At 58.0% G+C, this 27,494-nt stretch overlaps 1 protein-coding gene and 1 long non-coding RNA gene across 5 annotated transcripts; one reads left to right on the plus strand and one right to left on the minus strand.

The window, feature by feature from the left end:
- Positions 1-7,065: 7,065 nt before the first annotated feature.
- On the minus strand, positions 7,066-20,250 carry NINJ1 (ninjurin 1). Of its 3 annotated transcripts, none has more exons than XM_010375117.2 (4): positions 19,827-20,250; positions 12,041-12,269; positions 10,553-10,716; positions 7,066-7,805 (listed from the first exon to the last, which is right to left on the minus strand). In XM_010375117.2, exons 1-3 carry the CDS (start codon positions 19,899-19,901, stop codon positions 10,562-10,564), a joined length of 459 nt encoding a protein of 152 aa, XP_010373419.2. In that variant the 5' UTR covers positions 19,902-20,250; the 3' UTR covers positions 7,066-7,805; positions 10,553-10,561. The 3 variants fall into 3 exon arrangements, with proteins under 3 accessions (XP_010373419.2, XP_030775537.1, XP_030775536.1); XM_030919677.1 differs by having other exon boundaries at positions 7,073-7,805; positions 12,041-12,209; positions 19,827-19,991; XM_030919676.1 differs by having other exon boundaries at positions 7,073-7,805; positions 12,041-12,212; positions 19,827-19,991.
- Positions 19,403-26,808, plus strand: LOC115893944. Of its 2 annotated transcripts, XR_004053987.1 has the most exons (3): positions 21,812-21,982; positions 22,177-22,342; positions 26,208-26,808. It is a non-coding gene; the product is annotated as an uncharacterized LOC115893944 (long non-coding RNA). The 2 variants fall into 2 exon arrangements; XR_004053986.1 differs by lacking the exons at positions 21,812-21,982; positions 22,177-22,342 and adding an exon at positions 19,403-19,474.
- Positions 26,809-27,494: the final 686 nt, after the last annotated feature.

A 27,494-nucleotide genomic window follows, 5' to 3' on the forward strand; every position in this document is an offset into this window, starting at 1 on the left:
ACCTCCGAGGCAGGCAGGGCACAGGCGGGTGTGTGGCCTGGGCAGGTCCTAGGTGGCCCGGCCGGAGGCTGTGGAGCACACACACCTCAGGGCTGCCTGACACGACCCGAGGCCCTGACTCCCCAGGCCCCGTGGACGGTGTCATCCCTCAGCGAGGGCTGCCTGGCCCCAGGACCGCTGCCTTCCCTGTCCATCTGTGTGCACTCACCGCCCTGCCCCGAGGCCCACATCAGCCAGGTCCTGAGCCCCACTGTCCTTGGACTGCCCTCCCAGCGCCCAGCTACCCCCAGCTCCATCCCTGACCAACTGGACTCAAGCCTGGGTCTGAGTCTGTGACATCCCTGACCACTAACCAGGCCCACTCTTGCATCTGCTGCCTCCCACCTGGGGGTTGCCCCACCCTTTGAGGCTGGAGCCTGGAGGAGGGAGAATGATAGGCACCCATGTCTGGGCCTCGGTCCACCCATCAGGCCCAGCCCTGCCAACCACCAGGCCAACCAGTTCCTGTGACGAGCAGTGAACTAGGTCCCCAGGGAGGGGAAGGCACCCTTGGGCAGTGAGGCCCTCCTGGCTGTCCTGAGTCCCTGCTTCCACACTACATCCACAGATGGCCGTGTCCTGTGCTTCCACACTTGTGCTGTGGGTGTTCAGGCAAAAACCATGCTGCTCCCTCAGCTTGGGACTCCTTACCAGCTGTGCCCATCAACTCATCCTTCAGGAATGCCACCTCCTCCAGGAAGCCCTCATGATACCCTAGTAAGAAGAGCAGTTTCCTCCAAGCTACCCCACCTGGACATGGGATGTTGTTCTCACATTCAGAACTGTGCAGGAGCTGGTAGGAGATACTAGGGTCGAGGGAGCTCCCATTACCAAAGCTTTGGTGTGAGGGAGGGGTTGTGGGAGAGCTGGAGGCGAAATGCAGAAGGTTGTGAGGGAGAGTGAGTGAGGGAAAGGGGGTATGAGGGAGGGGGTGTGAAGGATGGGCTGTGGATGAGGGAGGGAGATGAAGGAAGGAATGACGGGGTGTGTGAAGTAGGTGAGGAAGGAGATAAGGGAGGGGGTGAGGGGGTGAAGAAGGGGTGAGGGAGGGGTGAGAGGGGTGAAGGAGGGAGGTGAAGGGGTGAGGGATAGGTGAGGGAAGGAGTTGGGGGAGGGAGGGGTGAGAGAGGGAGCGAGGAAGAGGGTGAGGGAAGGATGAGAGAGGGTTAGGGAGAGGTAAGGGAGGGAGGGGGTGAGGGAGGAGGTAATGGAGGTGATGAGGGAGGGGTGAGGGGGGATAAAGGAGTGAAAAGAGAGGGATAAGGAAGGGGTGAGGTATGGGTGAGGGAAGGAGGAGAGAGGGGTGAAGGAGGGAGGTGGAAGTGGGTGAGGGAGAGGTGAGGGAAGGATTTGAGGGAGGAGGGAGAGAGTGAGGGAGGGGTGAGGGAAGGGCTTTGGGGGGCGCCTAGGATGGAACCCAGGAGTATATTTGTCACAGGTCAGCACTTGAGCTCAGAGCCCGGAAGTATAGCTGGGTCTTGCACAATCCGCGGTACCGGTCTGCGAGACATGACCCTGCTGACTACAAACACAGACTGGGTTTTGGGGGTGCTGACGTGGCTTTCTTGTGCTGTTGCTTCCAGTTCTGCCGGCTCAGTGCCTTGTGACCGAGGCCAGCGGCTCCTCCGCAGAGGGCTCACAGGGGTCCTGCTCACTCAGTGCCTCTCACACCTCTGCACGAACCCGGGTCTCAGCAGCCACAGGGTTCTGGCCTTCCTTGGGTGAGCCCTGGACACCCCCCCTCACGCAGACAGGTTCAGAATCTGGGAAGGGGTCCAGCCTCTTGTGCGCCCTACTGTCCCCCGCACCTGAGGGGCACTCGGGAGATGGAGTACGAGGGGCATGCTGTTGTCACCACGGCCTGCTGGGGTCATGTCACAGCTCAGAGCCTTGGTTCCCCCAGCTGTAAGGTTAGCATGAGCATGGCAGGTGAGGAACACCCACCCTCCCGCAGCCTGGCTGGGCAAGTGCTGGATGGGTTGCGGTGGGACCCCAAATCTTGATCAGATCTGGGGAGGGGACCCTAGCACTGCCTTGCAGAGGGGCGAGGGAGCGGGGGTGGGTCTCCACAGACCAGGCTGCAGCCACAGGTGTGGAGGGAGTGGGCTACACTGGCCTAAAACTGGCCTAAAGACAGCTGGTGGGAGAACCCTGCTGTCCACTGGCTGGAAGGACGAGGACGTGCTGGGCTGGGGGCCAAAGAGGCTGCAGCTGGTGGGGCAGCTTCCTGAGGTCACAGCAGGGCAGCAGCACCTGGAGTTAGTGTTTCCTCTAAAGTAAAGTATTTGACAGAAAGAGAAGAAAAATATGAAAGCATTCAGACCCCTAATTTTTTTTTTTTGAGACAGAGTCTTGCTCTGTCGCCCAGGCTGGAATGCAGTGGTGCGGTCTCGGCTCACTGCAAGCTCCACCTCCCGGGTTCACGCCATTCTCCTGCCTCAGCCTCCCAAGTAGCTGGGACTACAGGCACCTGCCACCATACCCAGCAAATTTTTTTTTTTTTTTGTATTTTTGTATTTTTAGTAGAGTTGGGGTTTCACCATGTTAGCCAGGATGGTCTCGATCTCCTGACCTAGTGATCCGTCTATCTCTGCCTCCCAAAGTGCTGGGATTACAGGCATGAGCCACTGCGCCTGTTTTTTTTTTTTTTTTTTTTTTTTTTTGTCTCGCCCTGTCGCCCAGGCTGGAGTGCAGTGGTGCGATCTTGGCTCACTGCAACCTCTGCCTCCCGGGTTCAAATGATTCTCCTGCCTCAGCTTCCTCAGTAGCTGGGATTACAGGTGCCCACTACCACACACGGCTTATTTTTGTATTTTTAATAGAGACGGGGTTTCACTATGTTGGCCGGGCTGGTCTCGAACTCCTGACCTCCTGATCTGCCTGCCTTGGCCTCCCAAAGTGCTGGGATTACAGGCGTGAGCCACCGTGCCTGACTTTTTATTTTTATTTTTTTTTGATACAGAAATCTCTCACTCTGTCTCCCAGGCTGTAGTGTAGTGGTGCGATCTCAGCTTGCTGCAACCTGCGCCTCCTGGGTTCAAGAAATTCTTGTGCCTCAGCCTCCTGAGTAGCTGGGATTACGGGCATGTGCCACCACACCCAGCAATTTTTTTTTTTTTTTTTTGTATTTTTAGTAGAAACAGGGTTTTGCCATGTTGTCCAGGCTGGTCATGAACTCCTGAGCTCAGTGATCCACCTGTCTCGGCATCCCAAAGTGCTAGGATTACAGGCATGAGCCACCGCGCCGGGCCCAGTCCTCTGATTGTTAAGAATAATGCAGTATAAAAAAAAAAAAAGAGGCCGGGCGCAGTGGCTCAAGCCTGTAATCCCAGCACTTTGGGAGGCCGAGATGGGCAGATCACGAGGTCAGGAGATCGAGACCATCCTGGCTAACACCGTGAAACCCCGTCTCTACTAAAAAATACAAAAAACTAGCCGGGCGAGGTGGCGGGCGCCTGTAGTCCCAGCTACTCGGGAGGCTGAGGCAGGAGAATGGCGTCAACCCGGGAGGTGGAGCTTGCAGTGAGCCGAGATCCGGCCACTGCACTCCAGCCCGGGTGACAGAGCGAAACTCCATCTCAAAAAAAAATAATAATGCAGTGAAGAAACAGGCACTCCACTCTGATTGAACACAGGTGGAAGTGGAGGTCCCTAGGAAATGGAGGGGAAGGCTGGGCGTAGGGTGTGACATGGGTTCTGTCACAAATGGCCAGCTCCTCAGTACACCCGGAATCATGGGCTCCTCCCTGCCTGGCCCTACCAGGCCTGGGCCCAGCACCTTGCATGGAGGCCCAGTTGCCTCCCCACTCATCTGACATGAGCTGCTGTCGTCCTTCCTCTGCGCATGTGGAAGGAATGGGCCAGGTCCTTCAACGATGAACCAGACAGGAAGCACTGCCCTGGGAGAGGGAGCCTGTAGATCCAACAAGACTTAGAAGACACTTCCAGTGCTTTTAGGTGGGCAGGAATAAGCAGTGTCAAGGACATGCACAGGGCACCTAAGCCATGAAGAGACCCGAGCGAGGGATCCCTGTAAGGGAGTGAGCGGCCGAGGCTGGGCTTCAGGCTGGCACAGCGGTACCTCTTCACCTTGGAACAACCCACTGAGATCTATGCCTGCCTACGTATCTATCTTCCATCCATCATCTATCAAACTATCCAATGTCATCTATTTCTCATCTGTCATCCATCTATCAATCTTTTCATCTTTTCCATCAAATTAATACAACAGCTTCTAGCAATCATCTCTTTCTAATCATCTATCTATCCATCATCTATCTATTATCTGTCTAATCTATCTGACCATCCATCCATCATCCATCCATCCATCCATCCGTCCGTCCATCCATCCGTCCATCCGTCCATCCATGTATCTACCATGTATCTATCTAATAATCTATTATAGGAAAGAGGTTAGGAGACCCTCCCATGGCACTCTGCCCAGTTGGTCATCTCCAGCTGTATGTGACTGCCCCTACCTGCTCCCACACCTCACTGCTTCCCCAACAACAGCCCAGCTCACAGGACTTGTGCACAGGCTTCCTTGTCCTCAAACCTTCTTCCCAGACCTCCGCATGGCCCCTCGCCATCATCCCAGGTCACCTACTGACCTCTCTGCCTATCCCTCCTGAGCTCCCTGTGTGTCCCTCCTTGTCCCCCCCACCACCCAACTTGGTGGGTACATCTTGTTGACTTTCCAGGTCCTTCGTGAGAACAGAGCTGAATCCACGGGCAGGACAGGCTGGAGTGGATTCATCAGGTCCTAGGATCCCATAGGGGCTGTCAAACCCTCCCAGAAGCTAGCTTGGCTCTCAGCAGCTCCTGGGCCTGTTTTTTGTCTGTCCCTTGGCTGCTGTGACAGGTGCACAGGGCCTAGCACAGACAGGCAGGTGAGTGGGTTCTGCCCCAGACATTTACTGAGCACTGAGCACCTACCATATGCTGGACAGTGCTGAGGACACAAGCTGCAGGTAGGTGGTGGCATCTGGTAGGAGTGCCAGGTCAGACCAAGGATCCTTAAGTAGGAGAAGCACAGACAGGGATGCGGGTGCCAAGCCCTGCCCCTGGCTCCTGCAGAGCCCCTTGGCCCTTAGGAGACCCAGCAGGGAGAACACTCATTCTAGGAGTGCCCGCCCTGGACTTGGGCTGGACTCAGACACCAGCTCCAGGGGGAGAGTCCACCTGGCCGCACTGTCTCTGGCAACATGAACAGTGACTCTAGCCCAAGGCACCAAAGCATAAACTGCAATGGGGCCAATACAGTGATCAGGGAGAGGCAGCCTCAGACTGGTCAGGAAGGCCTCCGGAGCAACCTTAGAGCTAAGCCCCGGCCAGCCGATGGGGGCCTGGAAGGACGCTCTTTGGGGGCAGCAGCACAGGCTGAGGACTGAGATGGGAACCCCAGAAGTCGGGGTCAGAGCTGGTGGAGTGGTTGGTGAATGAGCCTGAGAGTTGGTGGGCGGGGAGGTTGGGGGCAGCCAGCATGGGTGTCTGAGTAGGTGAGGCCACCTTGGCATGGGGACCGCAGGGGGTCAGGGTGCACATATCCAACTGGGGATGGCCCAGGGCCCAGCACAGCCATCTGGGTTTGCCCCTCCCCCTGGTGAACTTCCTTTCCTGGCCAAAGGAGGAGCTAAGACATGTGTTGGCCAACATCCGGCTGCTTGTGTGTGAGGCCAGGCACACAGGGGGCCTTCTCTCCTGCCAGCCCACACCGCAGGCCACGGCCAAAGCAGGGACCGAGTGCTGGGCGGCATGCATCTCAGTCAGCCCTGGCCACGCAACCTGTGGCCAACATCACATCGCCTCCTCTTAGGACACATTTCGCACCCACCATATATTTCGCAGCTTCCTTTTCCACTCAGCACATCTCAGAACCCATTCCCGTATCAACTGCTTTTCAAACCCTCTATGGGACAACACACGAAAGCGGAGAGAACAGTTCCACGAGCTCAGCTGCTTGGCATCCACGCAGTCCACCTACTCAGTAGTTGCTGTTGTTCGCCCCGGGAGTGCTTTCGAGCAGAGCACAGGTTAGACCCCTTCACTCAGGAGTGCTTCTGCTTTCCGTCACTTCAGCAATGGGGCTGTGCAGACCCGCTATCAGCCCAGACACAGGACTGCAGGGTGGGGGCCGCTCATCCATCCGAGGAACCGGGAGCTGGAGCCACCCCAAGTCATGGGGCCCAGCCCAGATGGGGACAGAAGAAAAGCGATGAGGAAGTAAGTGGGGGCCTTGGCAGTGCTGGAGGCCTCACCCCTCCCCTGTGCCCCTGGAAGGCTGCTTGGAGGAGGAAAGGGCAGAGGCTGGCAGGAGATGCTCAGGTACCACAGTGGGGACACAGAAGCAGTGTGGGATGGAGGATGGGGCAGGCTGGCCCTACTCCCACCTCAGGCCACCAGATACTCTGCATCCAGGGAGATGAGGGGCTGGGGCTGGGAGGGCCAGTGGGGAGAACAGAATGGGTAGTGGGGGGTTGGGGAAGGACAGGGGACCAAGGAAAGGAGAGTGAAGCACCAGATACTGGTGGCCCGGGAGCCAGATTTCCACTGGGTGAGGGGTCCTGTGGGGCAGGTGGGCCCTGAGAGTGCAGGGCCTGGTCCCGGCATGGCTCCCAGCTCCCCTCTGCCCAGAGAATGTCCCCGCTGATCACAGGCATCACTGGACACCACTGTGGTGAAGCAGCAGCTTCAAACTTGGCAGAGAGACCCAGGGGCAGGACCCCAAGGCCTGTCAGCAGGCGGGCAGGAAACAGTGCTGGAAACGTGGGGGCAACACGATGCTGCTCCGCACCTGACCCTGCCTGGGTCAGAAGTCACCAGGGGCTGCTGATGCCAGTGACCTCAGACTTCCACCTCTGTGCCTCCAAACCTCACCCCAGGAGATGTCAGGAGCCAAAGAGCTCCCCAAGCCAAGATTCTGGAGAAGGCGGCCCTGGCCAGAACTGTGTGCTCCTGACGCCCCTGCAGGATAGCTGGAGAGGGGACGGGGAGGTCAAGGCCGGTCCAGCCCTGGGAACAGGGAGCTGGCACATGGAGCCTGACAAAGAGCATGGGCTTTCTTGGTCATTCATGATTAGAAAAGTGGGTGCTGGGACCCCCGTGGAGGGGCTGGGCTCTGCCTGGTCACTGCTGGTGCAGGGTATATACAGGGTCTGTGGCCCTCGCAGGCCTGGCTGGCTCCCTCTTGATGGCCACCAAGCCCAGGCACCTGAGACCAGAGCCAGTGACCATTAGTAGGGCCAAAGGCAGTTCTGGCTGTGCAGGGTCCCTGGGTTAGGAAGTGGATAGAGGCTGCGGTCACCATGGCAACCCGGACAGGGCCCACGGGAGGTGGGGACGCTGGTGCTTCGCGAGAGGGAGAGACATCTCCTTGTCCTTCTGGAATGTTCTAAGACAGAGGCTGGCCCTGGTCCCTCATCCAGCCCATCCACGGACCTGCTGTGTGTCCTTGGGTGGGTTGAGACCCTTCTCTGGGCACGGGTCTCTGTGGCATCCAGTTCTGACCCTCTGGGCTATTGTGGCCAGCCCCCATGTGCCAGGAGGGAGCTGCCTCCTGGGAACAGCCGCCGAGAGACAAGAGTGGCCTCCTGCATGGCGCTTGGTCGCAGTCAGAGCAAGGGCTGGTCCGGGGACATGGTGCAGATGAGGCCGGCCTGGGCTCTGGCAGTCTGGGGAGTGCCACGTGCAGGGAGGTGGACACCTCACAGGTACGGCGGCTCCTGGGGTCGGGCGACTGAGTTGCAGGGCAGGCAGCATCCAGGGTCCTGGAAAGGAGAGAGAGGAGAGGCTCTGAGCCTGGAAGTAGAGAGAAGAGAGGTTCTGAGCCTGGAAGGAGGGAGAGGAGAGGCTCCAGGCCTAGGCCTAGAAAGAGGGAGAGGAGAGACTCTGAGCCTGGAAGGAGGGAGATAAGAGGGTCTGAGCCTGGGAAGGAGGGAGAGGAGAGGGTCTGGGCCTGGAAGGAGACAGAGGAGAGGGTCTGGGCCTGGAAGGAGACAGAGGAGAGGGTCTGGGCCTGGAGGAGGGAGAGGAGAGGGTCTGGGCCTGGAGGAGGGAGAGGAGAGGGTCTAAGCCTGGGAAGGAGGGAGAGGAGAGGGTCTGGGCCTGGAAGGAGGGAGAAGAGAAGCTTTGAGCCAGGCTGTGACCAGCCCCAAGTGTCGGGGCCATTTGGACACCCGGACTCAGGAAGGAGAAGAGCCTGATTCTGACATGAGAGGTGTCAAAAGTACTCCATGCCTCAGTTTCCCCTCTGAAAATGGAATGAATATAGCATGGCTGGGTTACTGCCAGGACTTAAAGGCCTGGCCCACCATGGGGGGCTGGGGCTGGGCAGCTGTGACCATAGCCACCCACGAAGCCTGAGACCTCTCTGGCTGCTCCAGGCAGGATACACAGCAGCTGTGGCCTCCGAGCCTCTGAGGCCAGCCTTCAGGTCCACTGCTGGGTCCCCACATGGCCCACAGGCCCAGACCCTCTTCCCGGCAGGCAGATAACTGATGTTTGGGAGAGTTAGGGACTGCATTCAGCACACACAGCAGGTGGTTAATAAATGGCCTGGCCACATGCCCCAAGCCAGGGAGCAGCTGACATCTAGGTGTTCTGGAAGGGGACAAATACAAACCAGAGGCAGCATCTCAACAGTGACTCGGACCCCACATGGGGCCACTCAGATCCGGGCCCTTTCAGAAAGGTGACTTCAGGCTCCACGGCCGGGACACTGGGGCTGGTGTGACCCCACTGGGGTAATGGCCATGGGTGTGGTAGGGGAGCATGGGTCACCACGAGCCGCAGCCACTCCTAGCTGGCCCCTGTGTGGGGAGGGGCGAGGCCGGGTGGATGCGGGGCGTTCCAAACCCAGCTGCTGGCCCCAGCACCCCGCCTCTTCCTCCACTACGCCCTCTTGGGGAATTTTTTTTTTTTTTTTCAAGACAGAGTTTCGCACTGTCGCCCGGGCTGGGGTGCAATGGCGCGATCTTGGTTCACTGCAACCTCCACCTCCCAGGTTCAAGCGATTCTCCTGCCTCACCCTCCAGAGTAGCTGGGACGACAGGCAGGCGCCATCATGCCCGGCTAATTTTGTATTTTTAGTAGAGATGGGTTTTCTCCATGTTGGTCAGGCTGGTGTCAAGCTCCCGACCTCAGGTGATCCGCTCGCCTCCGCCTCCCAAAGTGCTGGGATTCCAGGTGTGAGCCACCGCGCCCGGCCTGGGGAAATTTTTATATATCCTTGACATACAGGTGCTCTGTCCCAAGCACACTGCTCCTGTCTACTCTGCCGTGGGCCACCACTGGTGGAGAGATGGCCACCTGCCAGGAGTGCCCACCCCTCCCTTGGCAACTCACCTCCACCTCTGCTACAAACCGGAGGGGTGACCCCTAGGCCCGAAGTTGCAGGGACTGTGGTGTGTGGCCCTGGCCTGGCTGCATGGACTGTAGTGTGTGCACCATGTGGCCCTGACCATGGCTGCATCCTAGGCCTTCCTGTGGCTCCTGCTCCTAGGCTGTGTCACTGGGCAGATGCTCACCCCCTCCGAGCAAGGACACAGGGAGAGGCTGTGTGTGGTGTGGGAAGCCTTCCGACACTGGGTGCCTCGTCCTGTGGGGACAGCCTCCGTCTGCATCCCACACACAACCAGGGTCCAGCCTAGGGCAGGCAGCTAACAGACTCTGTGAGGCCCGGCACGGGGCAGACTTGAAGAGTCACAGGGGCTCATGTGACAAGTTCCTGAATCCCACCGTCCTGGTCAGACTGGCACAGTGGGGTGGGCATGTCAGGCAGGCGGTTATACCAGGGCCCCTTTTTCTCAGATGAGGGCTGGGAGGAAGCTTGACCTGCTAAGTGGAGCTGCTAAGGGGTGCAGAGCCCCTGACTTACCAAGAGAAGCCAGAAATCTCTGGGTTTTGGGTGTTTTTTGGAAAGAATCTCACTCTGTCGCTCAGGCTGGAGTGCAGGAGTACGATCTTAGCTCACTGCAACCTCTGCCTTCTGGGTTCAAGCGATTCTCCTGCCTCAGCCTCCTGAGTAGCTGGGACTACAGGGATGTGCCACCACACCCGGCTACTTTTTGTATTTTTAGTAGAGACAGGTTTTCACCCTGTTGGCAAGGCTGGTCTCGAACTCCTGACCTCAAGTGATCTGCCCGCCTCAGCCTCCCAAAGTGCTGGGATTACAGGTGTAAGCCACAGCGCCTGACCCAGAAATCTTTTTTTTTTTTCAGACGTTCTGAATACATAGAAATCTTATGTTTAAGTGAGTTCTCCAGGATGTTCAAATGGTGGCTCCTACACACATGCCATCTAAACACTGTGACCACAGGACCCCAGGTGGCCAGCACCAGTGGCAAGGCTGGCCTCAAGACAGCGGCCAGGCATTGGCCTTGTAGGTGTGGACAAGGATGCCCATAGCCTAGGAAGGTGTCCAAGGCTGGCCAGCCAGGGACTCGCCACACTGCGAGAGCCTCCGACAGCGAGCAACCCCAGGACTGCAGGCCTCGCGCCCCATCTCCCAGCTCACCTGGGTGCCCTATTGCTGGGGCGCCACGTCCATCAAGGGCTTCTGGACCCCGAAGGCCGTGATGAAGATGTTGACTACCACGATGATGAACACCAGGCCCGTGGCCAGGTTGTTGAGGAAGTCCAGCTTGGCGTGCTTGGCCGGGTTGTTAAGGTCGTACTTGACTGTGGGCGAGAGAGGAGTGGATGGTGCCAAGGGCAGCCCAGACACAGCACCCCAGCCTGGGACAGTGGAAGGGGACCCACCCCAGTGGTCAAGCTGTCCTGGGACATGACAGGGCCCTCAATCGCATTTAGGATGAGTTTTGTTGCCCAGAGAAAAATACATGTTTTGCTGAAACACTGACAACAGCACCCCTGGCTTGGGCAGCCCCTTAGTCTACGACCCCACCTTCTGTAGCCCCCGCACTTTCCTTATAGGAATTGAAGCTATGGACGTCAACCAAAGGCCAGGTTTGGGCAAATGCACTGAGCCCTCTGCGGGCCTTAATCTAGTGATTCCTGCCACAAACTGCAGTTCGATTATGATGCCTGTTCTATAGGTGAGGCCTGGGAGGTTCAGCCACTTGCCCAAGGTCATGCAGTCACAAGGAGGACCCTGGGCCCAGGAGGTGAGGACTGGCATGGCTGAGGCCATCTCATGGCATCGGTCAACAAGAACCCAGTGCAACACCTGCCCTAATGCCCGCAGGCCAGGCCCTGATCCCACTCTGTGCTCTTTCAAAGTGCTGGGTGGGGCCAGGCACGGTGGTTCATACCTGTAATCCCAGCACTTTCGGAGGCTGAGACAGGAGGATCACATGAGCCCAGGAGTTTGAGACCAGCCTGGGCAGCATAGCAAGACCCCGTGTCTAACAAAAACAAAAAAATTTAGCCGGCATGGTGGCACATAGCTGTGGTCCAGGCTACCTGGGAGGCTGAGGCAGAAGGCTCGCTTGAGCCTGGGAGGTTGAGACTGCAGTGAGCCATGAGCAAGACAGAGAAAGACCCGGTTTCAAAAACGAAACAAGGCTGAGCGTGGTGACTCACGCCTGTAACCCCAGTATTTTGGGAGACTGAGGCTGCTGGATCACTTGAGCTCAAAAATTCAACCGGGCAACATGGCGTAACCTCATCTCTACAAAAAATACAAAAATCAGCCGGGCATGGTGGTGAGCACCTGTAATCCCAGTTACTTTGGGGGCTGAGGTGGGAGGATCGCTTGAGCCCAGGAGATGGAGTTTGCAGTGAGCCGAGACTGCGCCGCTGCATTCCAGCCTGGGTGACTGTTTCAAAACACGAAACAAAACAAAACAAAAACCAAAGTGAAGGGCGTGGGGGGGGGGGGGGGGTACCACTTCCTGGACTGCATGCCTGGGGGATGAGGGCCTGGGGGACTCGGCAGCTCCTTGAGAGCCAAGTGTGCAAGGTGGTGGGCACCTGTCCCGGGGGTGCGAGCAGATGCCAGCAGGGCGAGCAGGTGGCCCGGCTGCCCCACCCAGGGACTTACCGAGGAAGATGAGCAGCACCCCCACGCTGATCTGCAGCGCAAGGGAGATGGAGATGAGGACCACCAGGGGCACGTAGAAGGCGAAGCTGGGGCCCTGTTCCATGACGGCCTTCAGCTGGGACGCGTTGGCCATCAGCAGCGCGATATCCAGCATGCTCTCGGCCGCGCTCTTCTTGTTGGCATAATGGTTCACATTGATGGGCCCGTGCCTCCAGCCCCAGCGGGCCGGCTGCGGGGAGGGGGATGGATAGCAAGGTGGGTGGGGGAGGGGCAAGGGCTGCCCCTGAGTTGGGCTCTGGGGGTCGCTGGGCCCTGCAGGTGAGGGCTTCCCCTGCCCCCACCCCTGGTAAGTGCTCAGTCAGAAGTGCTTATTACCCTAAGGAGAGGCTGCGAGAATGTGCTCAGTCTTTATGAAACCTCCCCTAGGAATACAGTCCAGGAGAGAACGGAAATGACATAGCAGCCCTAGTACATGCACTCTGGTTTTCCACTGGAAAGCGTTGCCCGATCCTTGCCCTCCTGCCATAGGCGCGGCTGCTCCTCCCTGCCTGCCCCTACCCGTCTGTGCCCCCGGCCTCCTCTCCCCCCGCCTCAGAGTCTGAGCTCCTGATGCCAGGAAAGGAAGTGACGTGTGGGTGGACGGATCTGTGCACACTGGCCCAGGCAAGAAACGAGTCTTCCTGGGCCGGACCTAAGGGCTGAGATTGCCCCTGCCACCTCCCAACCTCCCAGACTTGGGGCCCGACAGGCCACTCAGCCTCCAGGCCTCAGCACAGGCCTTGCAGAACTATCCAGCCATCAGCAGCAAGCCCTCACTGAGGTGGGCCACCCAGAGCCGGGCCCCCACACAGCAGAGGCTCAATAGATGCCTCGGCATACGACATACAGTGGAGCTTAGCCTCCACATTACTTCTCAGAGTAATCAAATGGGAATGCCAGTTCTGATGGAATCCTCTCTGCCTTAGGGGCCCATCTGGGAGGGGCCCCCTACAGGTCTCTTGGAGCCCCCAGTGCCTTTCCCTGTTGCCAGATACTCTCAAGCTCCAAGGCCCCACACAGAGGCCATTGCTTCCAGGAAGCCTCCCAGGACTTCCCCTGGCAGGACATGGGCCTCTCTCCTGCCACAGGAAGGTCCTATCTAGCGCTGGCCCTTCATTCCAAGGCAGCCCTAAGTATCCAACTTCCTCTTTCTGTGGAGCAAGAGTCTGCCCCTCTCAAGCTGCCCTGGTGGCGCCCTTCTTCAGTCACTCAGGACAAACCTGCCAGCCCCTTGGCCCAGCCCTTTGTCCACAGGCGCCCCTGAGCTGCCAGGCCCTGGACCACAGCCTCCCAGGACTGGTCACCTGCTTGGAGGCAGCTGTGAGAACCCACTGCTGGCAGCCGACCTCCTGGGGCCTGCTCTGGGAGATACTGTTTCCAGACTCATGAAAGATGCAGGCCGGGAGGCCGGGGTGCTGCAGGGCCACAGGGAGGGGCGGACACGGGCATCCATCCAGGCCTTGACTTTCTGCAGGCTGGAAGCATGCACAATGAAAAATACATGAGGCAGCCAATACAGAACCAGCAGAGGGCAGGAGCCTTGCTTTCATGCTGTGCGTTTTCAGTTTCATCTAAACTTATGCGCCCAGGAGAAAGAGACAGTGGGCGTCAGGGGACACCAGCGGGCTCTGCTGCTTACACCTGGGCCTGGGCATTCCAACAACCTGCCTTCAGCATCTGCTGCTCTCTAAGTAGCAAGTTCACGTGGACACGGGTGTGCACAGGGACAGCCGCCTTTACCTGGGCCAGCCAGCAGCCCTGTCCCTGGGGCCCTGGTGTGCTCTCGGGTCACTCCATGTATATCCCGAAGCCACTATGGGGTCTCTACTTCGCCTCTCCCACCCTGGGCCTGACGCTGCACTCCCTGGGATTCCCCCAGGCCCCAGCACAGGCAGGGCACTCACCGACTGGGAGGCTGTGTTCCTCTCCCATTCTACAGACCAGCAGATTGCAGCTCAGAGGAGGTTTGCCCAGAGCCACCTCCTAGGACTGTGTGTCCCTGTCCCACCATTGTCCACTTAGGGGCTTCCTCCCAGGCTGCCCGGGGTCTGGGTGAGGACGGCCCAGACGTAAAGGCCTGTGCCTGGCACTGAGGTCGTCTCCAGTTCTGCTCTTGTAAAGCTATCCAGCGGGTCACACCCCATCACACGTGTGCTCCGTGAGGTGCAGTGTCGAGGGGGCTGCTGGCCACAGTGGGCAGGTGCTCCTGTTTCACAAACCTCAAGTGCCAAAGTGCCTTCCTTCAAGGCCACCCTAATGCTTATCCGGGTCTCCATCCCAGGACTTGTGCTGGGAGAAGGCGGCCAAGTGTAGACCTTGTGAGGATTTCCACCTTCCGGGGGCATCTACACAAATATGTGCATGTTCCTAGTCACACAGGCACAGAAACACACATCCCCCAGAAAGACACACATAGGCACGTGAGACACACAGGTGCACACAATACAGCACACACAAATACACATGCACATACATACACAAACTACACACACACATGCATAAACACACACACATGCCCAGGCTAACTGTGTTGGCCTCTGGGCAGGAGGAAGAATTCCCTTTTTTCTGAGCTCTGCAGAACCGCTGAAATATTTCATAGCCATGCTGTCACGAGGAAGACTCAGATCGATTAAAAAGGACCGTCCGCGCAGAGCCCCCAGCTCCCCAAGCCTCAGCTCTCAGCAACCCCAGCCATGGGGAGCCTGTGCCCCTGCTGTCCTCAGGCCCACTTAAGGTGGGTAAACTGAGGCCCAGCAAAGGCAGTTCCTTACCCAAAGCCACATAGCAAGTGAGGGCTATCTAGGATTTGAACCCAGGCACCGGGACTCAGAGCTCTGGTAGCTGACGCCATTGTCCCCTTAGGGGCTGAGGTCTCAGAGGCTCCCTGCCTCAGGCTCCAGCTGTGTAACTTCAGGACAACTAGCCCCACTTTGTGCCTCAGTCTCCCATGTGTACCATGAGGCTGTGGAGCAGATGCCCTGGGATGGCCTCCAAGCCCCGAGTAGCCAGCAAATGCCCTGACCACATACCCCTGCTGGTGAAGGGCACTTCCAGCCCATCCGGCCATCTGCTTCCTGTCCAACCTGCAGCTAAGGGAGCGTCTGCATGCAGGTCAAGCCCTGGCTCAGCACAGACCAGCCCGCGGCCCTGACACAAGCTCCCCTCCGTTGGCCTCAGTCTCCCACTCAGTATATCTAGGGTTGCAGCCTGGAAGCTCCCACTCACCGAGGCAGAGGCTGTGCTCCCCTCCATTCTACAGACCAGCAGGCTCGGAAGAGGTTTGCCCAGAGCCACCTCCCGGGACTGTGTGTCCCAAAGCATAGGGCTGCCCCAGGATACAGCGTAGCTGGCAACCACCCCGGGCAGCAGGCCACACTGGGAGTGTCATGTGGAGGGGAGGGCAGCAGGGCCGGTCTGCTTCCCTGTCCCTAACCTCGGTGCTCTGGGCCTTGGAGCCCTGGAGCTGACCACCGCACAGGAAATCCCAGGGAGGACGACCCCCCTCTCCCCAAGTCCTGGGCACTTGCCTCTATGTTGGGATGGGCCTTAGGGTGGCTGGGGGACCCAGCTACCACAGGTGAGGGAGCCCTGTGGTCCTGACCAGCCAGCAGGAGCTGCCAGGAGCTGAGCCCTGCCGAGACCTGTGCCTACGGTTTGGATGGGGCAGGAAATAAACACCCTGGTTAATATATTCCCAGGACCAGCGGGACTTCCCCAGAACCTCAGCAGCACCGGGGGCCTGGGGCCAGGCCAGATATTTTTCCTCTGAAAGTTAGGAAGGAGGCTTGGTGAGGAGGGCAGCTCTGTGCAGGGGCGTGGCTGGCTCTTCGTGCAACCTTCTGTGGACAGTCAGCCTCCCCACTGCAGGCTGCACGTGTTGGGGCTGGGCCACACGGTGGGTCCCAGGGCCACTGCAGTGAGCATCCTCAGCTCAGGCAGGAGGGGCTGGCACAGAAGTGGGATATGAACCAGGCTTGCTGCATCCACGGGCCTGGCTCTGGCCATAGCATAATGGGTGCTCCGGCTCACCCAGGGCTTGGATGGGCAGAGACAGGGTCGGGGTCTGTGGGTCCACAAATGTGGTGATGCATATCATCCACCCCTTCCAAGGCCCTGTGAGAAGCAGGGCTGGAAGCTGCCACAGCACCTCCTTTACCTCCCCAGTCCTGCCTCAACACTGACCACTCTATGCCTCAGTTTCCTCATCTGTAAAATGGGTAGACAAGGATGTGGAGGCAACTGAATGGGATGGTCTCAGAGGCCCCATAGCTGGTGGAGCACATGGCAGTAGGTGGCAGGGCTGTTCTTCCTTGATGCCTGGCTCTCACTGTTTTGAAAGGCTCTGCTTCCCCAACCAACTCCACTGACTCAAAAGCAGCTGAACAGGCTCACATAACAGTCACACGGCAAAGAAAGACAGCCTGGGGCACAGGCTCTCCTGTGCTGAGCAGGACCCAGCGGGACAACAGGGATGAGGTGCCTGCCCTGGGTGCCTGGGGGGTCCTAGTCTAGACCTTGGCTGCTCGCAGCCTGTCCTGCTCACCGGCCCTAACGTTGGACTCAGCAGGCATTGGTAGACAGTGGGGGGACCTGAGAATCAGGCAACCCCTCTTCTCCCCTACCATGTGCTAGGACCTGCCTGGGGCCTCCGGCATCCCTTGTCTGACCCATCAGTAGGGGCATGAGCTGCTGTGCCCTTCCCCAGATGCCACACAGACAGGCGGGGACTGGCACTGGAGCCCTGCACCGTCTCCTACCGGCCAGCCCAGGAAGCAGGCCCCGAGAGGGTCTCCCAGCTCCACGTCTGTGTTCCTGGCAGGAAATCCCCAGCAAGATAGCAGGAAGTACTGGGAGGCGGGGTTGCCACCGCAGCTGGGCCAAGCAGACCCACTTACCGTGGACTCAGCACTGACCAGGAGTGGCCCTGAGACCATGTTACGGTTGCCTTTCAGAACTTGGCCCAGACCCTGTCAGCCTCAGGATCTGCCAGGAAAGCAGAAATGCGAAATAGAGCAAACCTCCCCCTGCGCAGCTGAGGCCATGCACGGCCCAGACGGCAGGTGTACCGGGAACAGCTACCTGCCTCCGAAGACCATGGCTCTCGGCCCAGATGTGGCCCCAGGAACCTTCAACCTGCAGGCCGTGAGGGTCAGGAAGGTGTGGCTGGCACCAGATGGCCGTGTCCCAACCCAATCCCCACCACCTCCCTGCCTTGAGACGCCCTGGGGATAACAGATTCAGGCCATTTTCACATTGAAATTGTTGTTTACTGTTCCTTCTGCTGACAGCCACAGCGAGCTGACTCAATCCCTGGACACTGATGGGGGCCCTCACATGAAGGGCCCCAGGGGCACAGGGCACACGGGGTGGGGGAGACCTGAGAGCTTCCCATGGCCATGGCCCAACAGAGCCCACCCAGGCCGGAGTTCCACATGCGGCTCCTCCCTGAGCCTCGGCCACCCTGGGAGGTGAGCAGTTGTGCCCCATTTTACAGAAAAGGAAACTGAGACTCTCCTTGTGCCCCACACTGGGCAAAGCACTGCCCTCTCCAGGGGTCACCACTGGGAGAGGGTCTCCATGGCAGGCAGAAGTAAGGATGAGGGCGCTGAGTGCTGGCCTGGCTCTAAGCACTTCATGTACATCGGCCACTGAGTCCTCACCACCCTCTGTGGCAGGCACCGCAATCATGCCCATTTCACAGATGAGAAACTGAGGCACAGAGTGCTGACATGATGTGCCGAAGAAACGGAGAAGCAAGGTCTTGAGGGTAGGAAGAGGAACAGGTGTGTTGGGTGGTCCTGGACCTCCAGACTCGGTGAGTAGAGCAGCCCTCGAAGTTTTTACCCTTCAAGGGGAAATGGGCTCATCCTCACACTGGCTCATAGCCCTTCCACAGCTCCCTGGACACCAGACCGTGATCAGGTCTGCAAGGCCCCTCCCATCGGCCTGGCTTCCCATCCCCCCACCTTCTACCCAGCCCTCATGTGCTTTGTGGTCCAGCCTCTGAGCCTTTGCTCCTGCTGTTCCCTCTGCCTAGATGCCCTTCCACACATCTCAGAGAGCCAGATCTGCCCACCCGTCTTCCCCACCCTCCGGGGCTCAGTGCCAATGTCCCCACCTCCACAGAAAGCCTTCCCTGACCACCATGCCCCGCCCCCCACAACGGGCTGCCAGCCCCTAGGGAACCCCATGCTTTGCCTTGGCCTCTCCCGCCCTGTCTGGGTTGGGCTGCTCTCCAACCGCGCGTGGTGAGGCGGGGCTGTATTTCCCTCCCTCTAGTGCCCAGAGCCAAGACAGTGATCCGGGAACAAATCCAACCCAATCTCCTCTGGGCCTGAGATGCACCCATCTCAGGAGGCACAGCCCATCCTGCTGCCCGCAGAGGTGAGCAGAGACTGCTCTGAGTGGAGGGCACTGCCCAGGCAAGGTCAAGGGTGGGGGAGCAGGAGTATCCCTCCCTTTCCAAGGCGCTTCCAAGCCACTACCCTGTTTACTACCTGACTTGCTTTCCCCAACTCCCTGAAGGCAGGTGGGAGCCTCTGTTCTGTCTTTATAAAACCATGTCTAAAAGGCCCAGCGAGGTGCGGCAACTTCCCAGGGACACACAGCCAGAGAAGACCCCTGCCTATTGCTCCAAAATGCTCACACACTGGGGTAGAGGCAGGTCCCTGGGGTCCTGCACACCGGTCAAGTCCTGCAGTGGGACAGCTCCTCTCAGCCCTCAGTTTCCTCATCTCTAACCTAGGGACAAGTGTCCATGCAGCCCCAGGGTCATCCTATCCCGGGGCTCATGGGGCCTCACCTCCCTGAACATGGCCTGTCCCCACAGCACCAGTCTAGGACTGTTCACCAGCAAGTGGGCAGAATATCTTTGCCGCCGTCTGATCCACGCCACGGAGAGGCCTGGAAAAACCCACAGGCTGTTCCCTGCCCCCATCCCTGGGGGAATTGGAAAAGGAAAGAATGTCCAAAGTAAACAAGTCATCAGAGGGCCATGCCAGGACCTTGCAACAAACACAAGGTGCTCAGTGAGTGCTGAGTCCTGGGATGAAGAATTCTGAAGCAGAACCATTGCCAGGGCCTGCCCCTGCCCACAGTCCTCCCAGGCCGGGCAGGGCAAGCTCTGGAGGGCCTGTGGGGACATACACTGAAGGTTGTGTGACGTTTCTGTTTCTCAAGGCAGGTGAGTGGAATAGGGACCACAGCGGGCCCCAAGTTCCCCCATCAAGGCACGCATCAGATTGTGTAGTCAGCGTGGGGTGACGTAAGTGTCTGCATGCCGCTGGTCTGGAGCCTGGAGGCTGTGACTCCTCTCCGCCCACCCCCGGGCAAAGTGCGCTGAGGAGCCGCACGGCGAGGCTGAAGTTAGAGGCGGCCGCGCGGGAGTCGGGGGAGGTAGGGAAAGCCGGGCGCCGGCAGTCCTTAGCCCGAGGACCTGAGCCCAGGCCCCCTCCGCCGCGCAGCCAAACGCGGGCGCTGCTTAGTAGGGCTGGGGACGCCCGCCCGCCCTGCGCCCCCACGCCCCCACATCCCCCCCCACTTGCCGGGGGTGGCTGGAACTCCCGTGGGCATCGTTCTGACCCTGATAGGGCAGGAGGGACTTGGCCTGGAGCGGGACGTCCCCCACCACTCCGCAGTGCGAACGCGGCGCGCACTCGGCCGGGCGCCCACAGGTGCCCGGGGAGCCGCGGCGCCCGGAAAGGACAGGGCCGGGCAAGATCACGCAGCGGTGGGAGGAAGGTCTTACCGAGGCCTCCGGGGAGCCGGGTGTGCCCGGCGGCAGGCCGCCGTTGAGCTCGTACTCCTCGGTCCCCGAGTCCATGGTGCGGCCGCCCAGGCCGCCAGGATCCGGGCCTGAGCGCGCCGGAGCCTCAACCTCAGGCTCCAGCTGCGTGCCCGCCCCCGGCCCGCCCCGCCTGCCCCAGACTCCGCCTCCACCCGGGGCGGAACCGGGTCTAGAGGCCGTCCGCTGAGAGCGAGCGGTTCGGGGCCACTCCGACCTCTCCAGCCTGAGACGCTCCCCCGGGACCCCCCAAGGGCGGGGGCGCGACGCCGATGGCCCCAGAGGACCCTGCGCTGCGTCTTGCTTTGAACCTGCGTCGCGGACACTTTTAATACACAAAATGAGGCCAAGAACAGACCTTTCCCTGGCCACCAGGCAAACTGCATGAAAGCGAGCGGGGGTTGCCGCTGGCGCCCACGTTGGGTTTTTCCCAGGCGGGGTTCGCTCTGGGAACCGCAGATCGCTCCAGCACAGCGCCTACTGCGCCCCTAGTAACAGCGTCAGAGAGTCCGGGGTTCCCCTGACTGCGGGCCACGCTGGCACGAGGTTTCCCACTCCCTGACCTCAGGCTTTCTTGCTGGGAAATGGGGGTTATGAGGGCACAGACTCCTGAAGGGGCGGGGGGGTGGGGGGAGGCACAAAGGGGATGAAGGTGCGCTGGGTCTCAGCCCCTCCCACGTGATGGAGCCGTCTCTGCGTCCGGGGGCTAGAGGGAGCCTCACTTGCCCTAGGGTGGCACTCTGTGCCCAGGCTAGTCACGAGGGGCTGGGCAAAGTGTGTTGGACCTTCCAGCCCTTGGTTCAATCGGCCCTTTTTTCCCCAGGACGTGCTGGTAAGCCTCGTCCAGGCTGGAAAGCCAGGTGAGATGCAGAGGACATTATTTCCCCTGGTGGCACTGGGCTGCAGGAGCTTGGGGTGAAGGCTGGGGTGCTGTGTCCAATTGGGCGAACCTGCCCCCGATAATTCAACGTTATTTCACGTAGGTTATTTTCTATTTCCCTAAGTGTCGGCCAGTCTGAGAAATAAAGGGAAAGAGTACAAAAGAGAGAAATTTTAAAGCTGGGTGCCAGGGGAGGCATCACATGTCGGCAGGTTCCATGATGCCCCCCAAGCTGCAAAATCAGCAAGTTTTTATTAGTGATTTTCAAAAGGGGAAGGAGTGTACGAATAGGGTGTAGGTCATAGAGATCACAAATATCACAAGGCAAATGGAGGCAGGGCGAGATCACAGGACACGAGGCAAAATTAAAATTGCTAATGAAGTTTAGGGCACGCATTGTCATTGATAACATCTTATCAGGAGACAGGGTTTGAGAGCAGACAACTGGTCTGACCAAAATTTACTAGGTGGGAATTTCCTGGTCCTAATAGGCCTGGGAGTACTATGGAAGACCAGGGCTTATTTCATCCCTTATCTGCAACCGTAAAAGACAGACATTCCCAGAGTGGCCATTTTAGAGACCTACCCCTAGGAACACATTCTCTTTCTCAGGGCTGTTCCTTGCTGAGAAAAAGAATTCAGCGATATTTCTCCTATTTGCTTTTGAAAGAAGAGAAATATGGCTCTGTTCCTCCCGGCTCTCAGGCAGCCAGACCTAATGGTTATCTCCTTTGCTCCCTAAACATCGCTGTTGTCCTGTTCTTTTTTCAAGGTGCCCAGATTTCATATTGTTTAAACAATTTGTGCAGTTAATGCAATCATCACGGGGTCCTGAGGTGCCATACATCCTCAGCTTACAAAGATGGGATTAAGAGATTAAAGTAAAGACAGGCATAGGAAATCACAAGAGTATTGATTGGGGACGTGATAAATGTCCATGAAATCTTCACAATTTATGTTCAGAGATTGCAGTAAAGACAGCCGTAAGAAATTATAAAAGTATTACTTTGGGGAACTAATAAATGTACATGAAATCTTCACAATTTATGATCTTCTGCCATGGCTTCAGCCAGTCCCTCTGTTTGGGGTCCCTGACTTCCCGCAACAGTGTCTTCTACTTCTGGCCTTGGCCTCACTCCCAGATCCCACTGCTTCATAGCCACCCACCCCTCCAGGACCCACCCAAGACGTGCATTCTCTCACCGTGTCTGCTGGTGCCTCCACTAAAGCCTCCAAAACAGTGAGCGGACTCTTGACCCCCCAACCTTCCTGGGGAGGTCAGATGGGGGTCACCCTTCTAGGACTCTACATCCCAGAATTGCCACTGGTAGTTATGTGGGCTCAGGCAGGTGGCTTAACCTCTCTGCATCAGCTTCCCTTTCGGTGCTATTAGCATTAAAGCACTAACCTCTCTCTGCTCTTATTTCTTTACAGGCAGGGAGAAGGGATCATGCTCACATGGCCTTGACCAAACCCCAGCCTTATGCTGTAGCAGGACGAGCCACAGACAAAACTCCTCAGACACCGAGTTAAAGAAGGAAGGGGTTTATTCGGCCGGGGGCATCGGCAAGACTCCTGTCTCAAGAGCCGAGCTCCCCAAGTGAGCAATTCCTGTCCCTTTTAAGGGCTCACAACTCTAATGGGGTGCATGTGAGAGGGTCGTGATCGATTGAGCAAGCAGGGGGTATGTGACTGGGGGCTGCATGCCCTGGTAATTAGATGGGAACAAAACAAGATAGGATTTTCAGAGTGCATTTCTATACAACATCTGTAATCTATAGATAACAGAACCTATTAGGTCAGGGGTCGATCTTTAACTACCAGGCCCAGGGTGGTGCTGGGCTGTCTGCCTGTGGATTTCATTTCTTCCTTTTAGTTTTTACTTTTTCTTTCTTTGGAGGCAGAAATTGGGCATAAGACAAAATCAGAACTCCTGAGGAGGCTGTGCTGTCCTCTAGGCCACAGCTTGCTTGCACTGTCTCCTGCCTCATTGGACGTTCTCTAAGGTTAGGTCTGCTCGGCCCTCAGGCTGCACAGGCGGCCACCCAGCCAGCATTGGAACCCAGTGCCTGCCTCGCCTGTGTGGGGCTCCCATTCTCCCCCTGACCCATGCCTCACCCCTGCTGGGGGAGGGGTGAGTTTTGTAAGTGGGGAAAATGCAAGTCACCATGAGCAACTTTTCAGGAAAAAAAGGATCTTCCACTCCACCCTGTCCAGGCCTTGCTCCTGACTCATGGGGACATCTGTGCCACCTGTGGCAGGAGGTGGGCTGGGGGCAGCACAGTGCCCAGAACACTGGCCAGATGCCAAGCGGGTCCCCACCTGTTGTATGATTGAAGTGGTTGCTTGGCCTCTGTTTCTCCATCTGTTCATTTCTCAGCACTGTGCCCACCTGGGGGCCCTGGGGTTGACAGCATGTGAGGGCCACCCTGGGAGGCCAGGGGAGTTCATCCTGACCACAGCATAGTCAGCATGCGGCAGCATGGCCACCCTATTTCTAGAAGGGCAGAGGAAGGAAGGCCAGCTCAGACCCCAGGCTCTGTCTGACCAGGCCGCCAGCGGGACAGGAGGTAGGAGTATGTGGGCATGGGCAGGGCAGCAGGATTGCGCTTGTCTGGCTCCTCCCAATGGGGTCATCCCATGAAGGAGGAGCTGTTGTTGGCCCACTTCAAAGCAGAGAAACTGAGGCTCAGGCTGTCACCGTCCCAGCTCTGCCTCAGAGGGGATCTGCAGGACAGGGTCTGGCATGGTGACCCACAATGGGGATGGTTGCTGTTGTTCTCGCATAATCAGGATACTGTTGGCACACCTGAGTGTTCACCAGCAGCTGGAAATCCAGCACCATCCACACAAAAAAGTGTCTCGTGGCTCAAAACTGTAATCCCAGCACTTTGGGAGGCCGAGACAGGCGGATCAGAGGTCAGGAGATCGAGACCATCCTGGCTAACCTGGTGAAACCCCGTCTCTACTAAAAAATACAAAAAATTAGCCGGGTGCGGTGGCAGGCGCCTGTAGTCCCAGCCACTCGGGAGGCTGAGGCAGGAGAATGGTGTAAACCCGGGAGGCGGAGCTTGCAGTGAGCTGAGATCCGGCCACTGCACTCCAGCCTGGGCAACAGAGAGAGACTCCATCTCAAAAAAAAAAAAAAAAAAAAAAGTGTCTCACAGTATGGGACAAATTCCTGTTCTGGGGATAGTACCGGCCCATGAGGGCTCAATTCCTGGAGGGGCAGGAGGTGGGGGACCACAGAGAAAACACGGCACACCCAGAAAGGGCCCTGGGAAGGAGCCCTGAGACCTTGGAAGGCCAAGGGCGGGTGGAGAGGCCCTGAGGTGGGAGGGGTTGTGGGAGGGGTTGGTGGGAGGGGTTGGTGGGCGGAGACCCCATCCTGAGAGTGTTCCTTCCTTCCGGCCATGTGGCAGCTCCTGCAGTGTGCTTCATCATTCCCGCTGTTTTTTGTTTGTTTGTTTATTTGTTTGTTTTTGTTGTTGTTTGTTTTTTTAGATGGAATCTTGCTCTGTCGCCAGGCTGGAGTGTAGTGGTGCGATCTTGGCTCACTGCAACGTCCACCTTGCAGGTTCAAGCCATCCTCCTGCCTCAGTCTCCTGAGTAGCTGGGACTACAGGTGTGGCACCACTACACCTGGCTAATTTTTGTATTTTTAGTAGAGATGGAGTTTCACCATGTTGGCCAGGCTGATCTCAAACTCCTTATCTCAGGTGATCCGCCCACCTCAGCCTCCTAAGTTGCTGGGATTACAGGCGTGAGCCACAGTGCCTGGCCCCATTCCCACCTTCTAAGAGGAAGCCAGGAGGTCTCAGCGCCAGTGACATTGGGAAATCAGCCTCAGGGTTTGTAAACCTGCTCTGTGCTGGCCATCCGACCCTCTCCCAGCCTCAGTTTCTTCAGCTCCTAGGGCTGCTGGGAGGACGTGTGGGTGTCAGGGCTCAGGCAGGCTGCAGCGCCCCGGAGTTCCCGTGTCTGCTCCGTCATCCTCATTTGCGTATGTAGTGTCTGTTTTCTCCACTGTGCTCAAGGCTGTTTACCCAACTGTTCTCTGCTGGATCCAACCCAGGACAAGTCTTAAAGGCACAGTGTCCCCCGTGTCCCCTCCATCTACCTTTTTTTTTTTTTTTTTTCTTTTTTTGATATGGAGTCTCGCTCTATTGCTCAGGCTGGAGTGCAGTGGCGTGATTTTGGCTCACTGCAACCTCTGCCTGCCAGGTTCAATGATTCTCTTGCCTTAGCCTCCTGAGGAACTGGGACTACAGGCGCCCGCCACCACACCCAGCTAATTTTTTGTATTTTTAGTAGAGACGGGGTTTCGCCATGTTAGCCAGGATGGTTTCGGTCTCCTGACCTTGTGATCTGCCTGTCTCAGCCTTCCAAAGTCCTTGGATTACAGGCGTGAGCCACCGCGCCTGGCCCATCCACCTACTTTCAAGTTATCCTGGAGACCGGCCGGGCGCGGTGGCTCAAGCCTGTAATCCCAGCACTTTGGGAGGCCGAGACAGGCGGATCACGAGGTCAGGAGATCGAGACCATCCTGGCTAACACGGTGAAACCCCGTCTCTACTAAAAATACAAAAAAAAAAAAAAAAAAACTAGCCGGGTGAGGTGGCGGCGCCTGTAGTCCCAGCTACTCGGGAGGCTGAGGCAGGAGAATGGCGTGAACCCGGGAGGCGGAGCTTGCAGTGAGCTGAGGTCTGGCCACTGCACTCCAGCCTGGGTGACAGAGCAAGACTCCGTCTCAAAAAAAAAAAAAAAAAAAAAGTTATCCTGGAGACCATGAGTGCATGAGCTGTCCAAGACCAGTTTCTAGTTTCTAGATGCTGACCCTGAGCTGAGGGACATGCCCCCATGAGAGACACAGAGGAGGGCTGTGGCTGGGAGGAACGGGCTGGCAGGTGCTCCGGCAGAGCAGGCCCATGTGTGGGTGGGCGTGCACACACAAACACTGTATATGCACGAGCGCCCCAGGCCTCTGCGGAGCAGCCCACAGAGTATTTCAGGATGCCTCTCTGGTGCCCAGGGAGGCGTGGTGCATCCCTCTCCCCCATCAAAGACTGGTGGATTCTTCTGGGGCTGGTGTTGAGTTGAGTTCAGATCTGCCCCTTCTGGCTTGGGGTGCGCTTGCTCGTATGTAAAGTGGGTATATGGCAAGATGGCGTGTGAGGACCATGGAGGCGTCACCTCAGCCCACTCCTCACAGTGCCACCTCAAGCAGGTAACTCCTTCCCGCTGACCAAGAATGAGACCCCAGTGGGGCAGAGGACAGGCACACCGGAGGCCTGGGCCTCCCACTCACCCACTGTCCTAGGAGCTGGGACTGAGCACGGTCTGAGCACCCCCCACCGCCTGCTGTGGGGAGTACAGTTGTGTCTCTCGGACCTGGATAACATGTGGTGAAAATATCAAGCTGTTGAAAGGTCAGTGGGTCAGACGGACCATGTTTTCACCCACAGAAAGCCTTCAGAAGCAGCCAGTCCCGGGCCGCCTCCACCTCGGAGAGGCTAGCAGGCAGGGATGCCATTTCCACATCACCAAGGGAGAAAGCAAGTTTGGCAAGGTGGCGTGGCATGCCCGAGATGACCCAGTTCTGCATGCCCACCTGCCCGCCTGCACATGCTCTTGCTAACGTGAGTAGTGTTTGGACGAACGGAGGCAAGATGGCTGCATTTCCGGGTTCTTCATCACCAACTTTTCCCTTGTGCGCGAAAATGCAGCTGGCACCCGGGAAGGTGCAGATCAACCAGGCATGCGCCAGGTGATGTCAATCCGAAGAGACCAAGATTTACCTGGTGGCACCTGTGGAGCCCCTCGCCCTCCCCGACACGTCCGTGCCCCGTCTATTGCCCTTCCACTCCTAGAAAAGCCGCTCCTGGCAGACGCACAGGGCGGGCTTCCTCAGCCCCCACCTTTGTTGGGACTGCATTAGGAACTCTGCCTGAGAGCTCTACCGGGTGACTCTCTCGGCCTCCTTTGCCGGAGGCCAACAGACTTCACCCCCATACCTTTTTCCCTGGAGCTAGATGACCAAAGAATAAATTTGCAGTTTTGCTTTTAGCCTTGCCTACTCGCTGGTTCTTTTGTGCTCGCTCTGGTGGTCTTAGAAAAACAAATCAAGTAGGACGAGGACGGAGCTGGCAGTTGGCCCAGGGCAGTGGCAACTCCCTGGAAGCCTGTGGTATTGCCAGCACCAGGCATGGCCCATCCGCTCCCCACCCACCTGGGGGAGCCGTTACCTGGCATCAGGGTGGGCCCAGAGTCTGCATTTCTATCAGGCGGTCCCCAGGGACCACAGCTCCCACCAGGCCAGTGGACAGAGCAGGGAGGTAAGGGAGGCGGGTGGGCAGCACAGCCACCCCATTTCCAGAAGGACAGAGGAAGGAAGCCCAGGCCTGTGAGGACTGGATGTGGCCATGCCATCATCCCCACACTAAAGATGGGATGGCAGAGACTCGGAGAGCCAAGGGACTCACCAAGGTCACCAGGCAGGCCTCAGTGGGAGGGGGTGCACAGCCAGGTCAAGGATGATTAGGGGCTAGGTAACAGGAGATGAGCACCACACAGGTATGACAGCCTCTCATGCTGTCCACCACAGAGGAGCAATGTGTTCAGGCTGCACAGCGAGGCACAGCTGGCCCTAGAAGGCCACATAACAGCAGAAACAAAGTGGATGTCCACCACAAGGGAGTAGCTAAGTGGATAATGGCCATCTGCATTCGGGAATGGGATGCTTCGTCTACAGA

The sequence above is a fragment of the Rhinopithecus roxellana genome, chromosome 16 (genome assembly GCF_007565055.1).
Source record: "Rhinopithecus roxellana isolate Shanxi Qingling chromosome 16, ASM756505v1, whole genome shotgun sequence".
Taxonomy (NCBI): Eukaryota; Metazoa; Chordata; class Mammalia; order Primates; family Cercopithecidae; genus Rhinopithecus; species Rhinopithecus roxellana.

What these genes read in the sequence shown, in the direction of transcription:
- NINJ1 (XM_010375117.2), bottom strand. Translation starts at nt 19,901, where the DNA reads ATGGACTCGGGGACCGAGGAGTACGAGCTCAACGGCGGCCTGCCGCCG. An exon ending in CCGGCTCCCCGGAGGCCTCG is followed by an intron (nt 12,270 to 19,826) that starts GTAAGACCTTCC and finishes CCCTCCCCGCAG; the next exon opens with CCGGCCCGCTGGGGCTGGAG. An exon ending in GGTGCTGCTCATCTTCCTCG is followed by an intron (nt 10,717 to 12,040) that starts GTAAGTCCCTGG and finishes TCTCGCCCACAG; the next exon opens with TCAAGTACGACCTTAACAAC.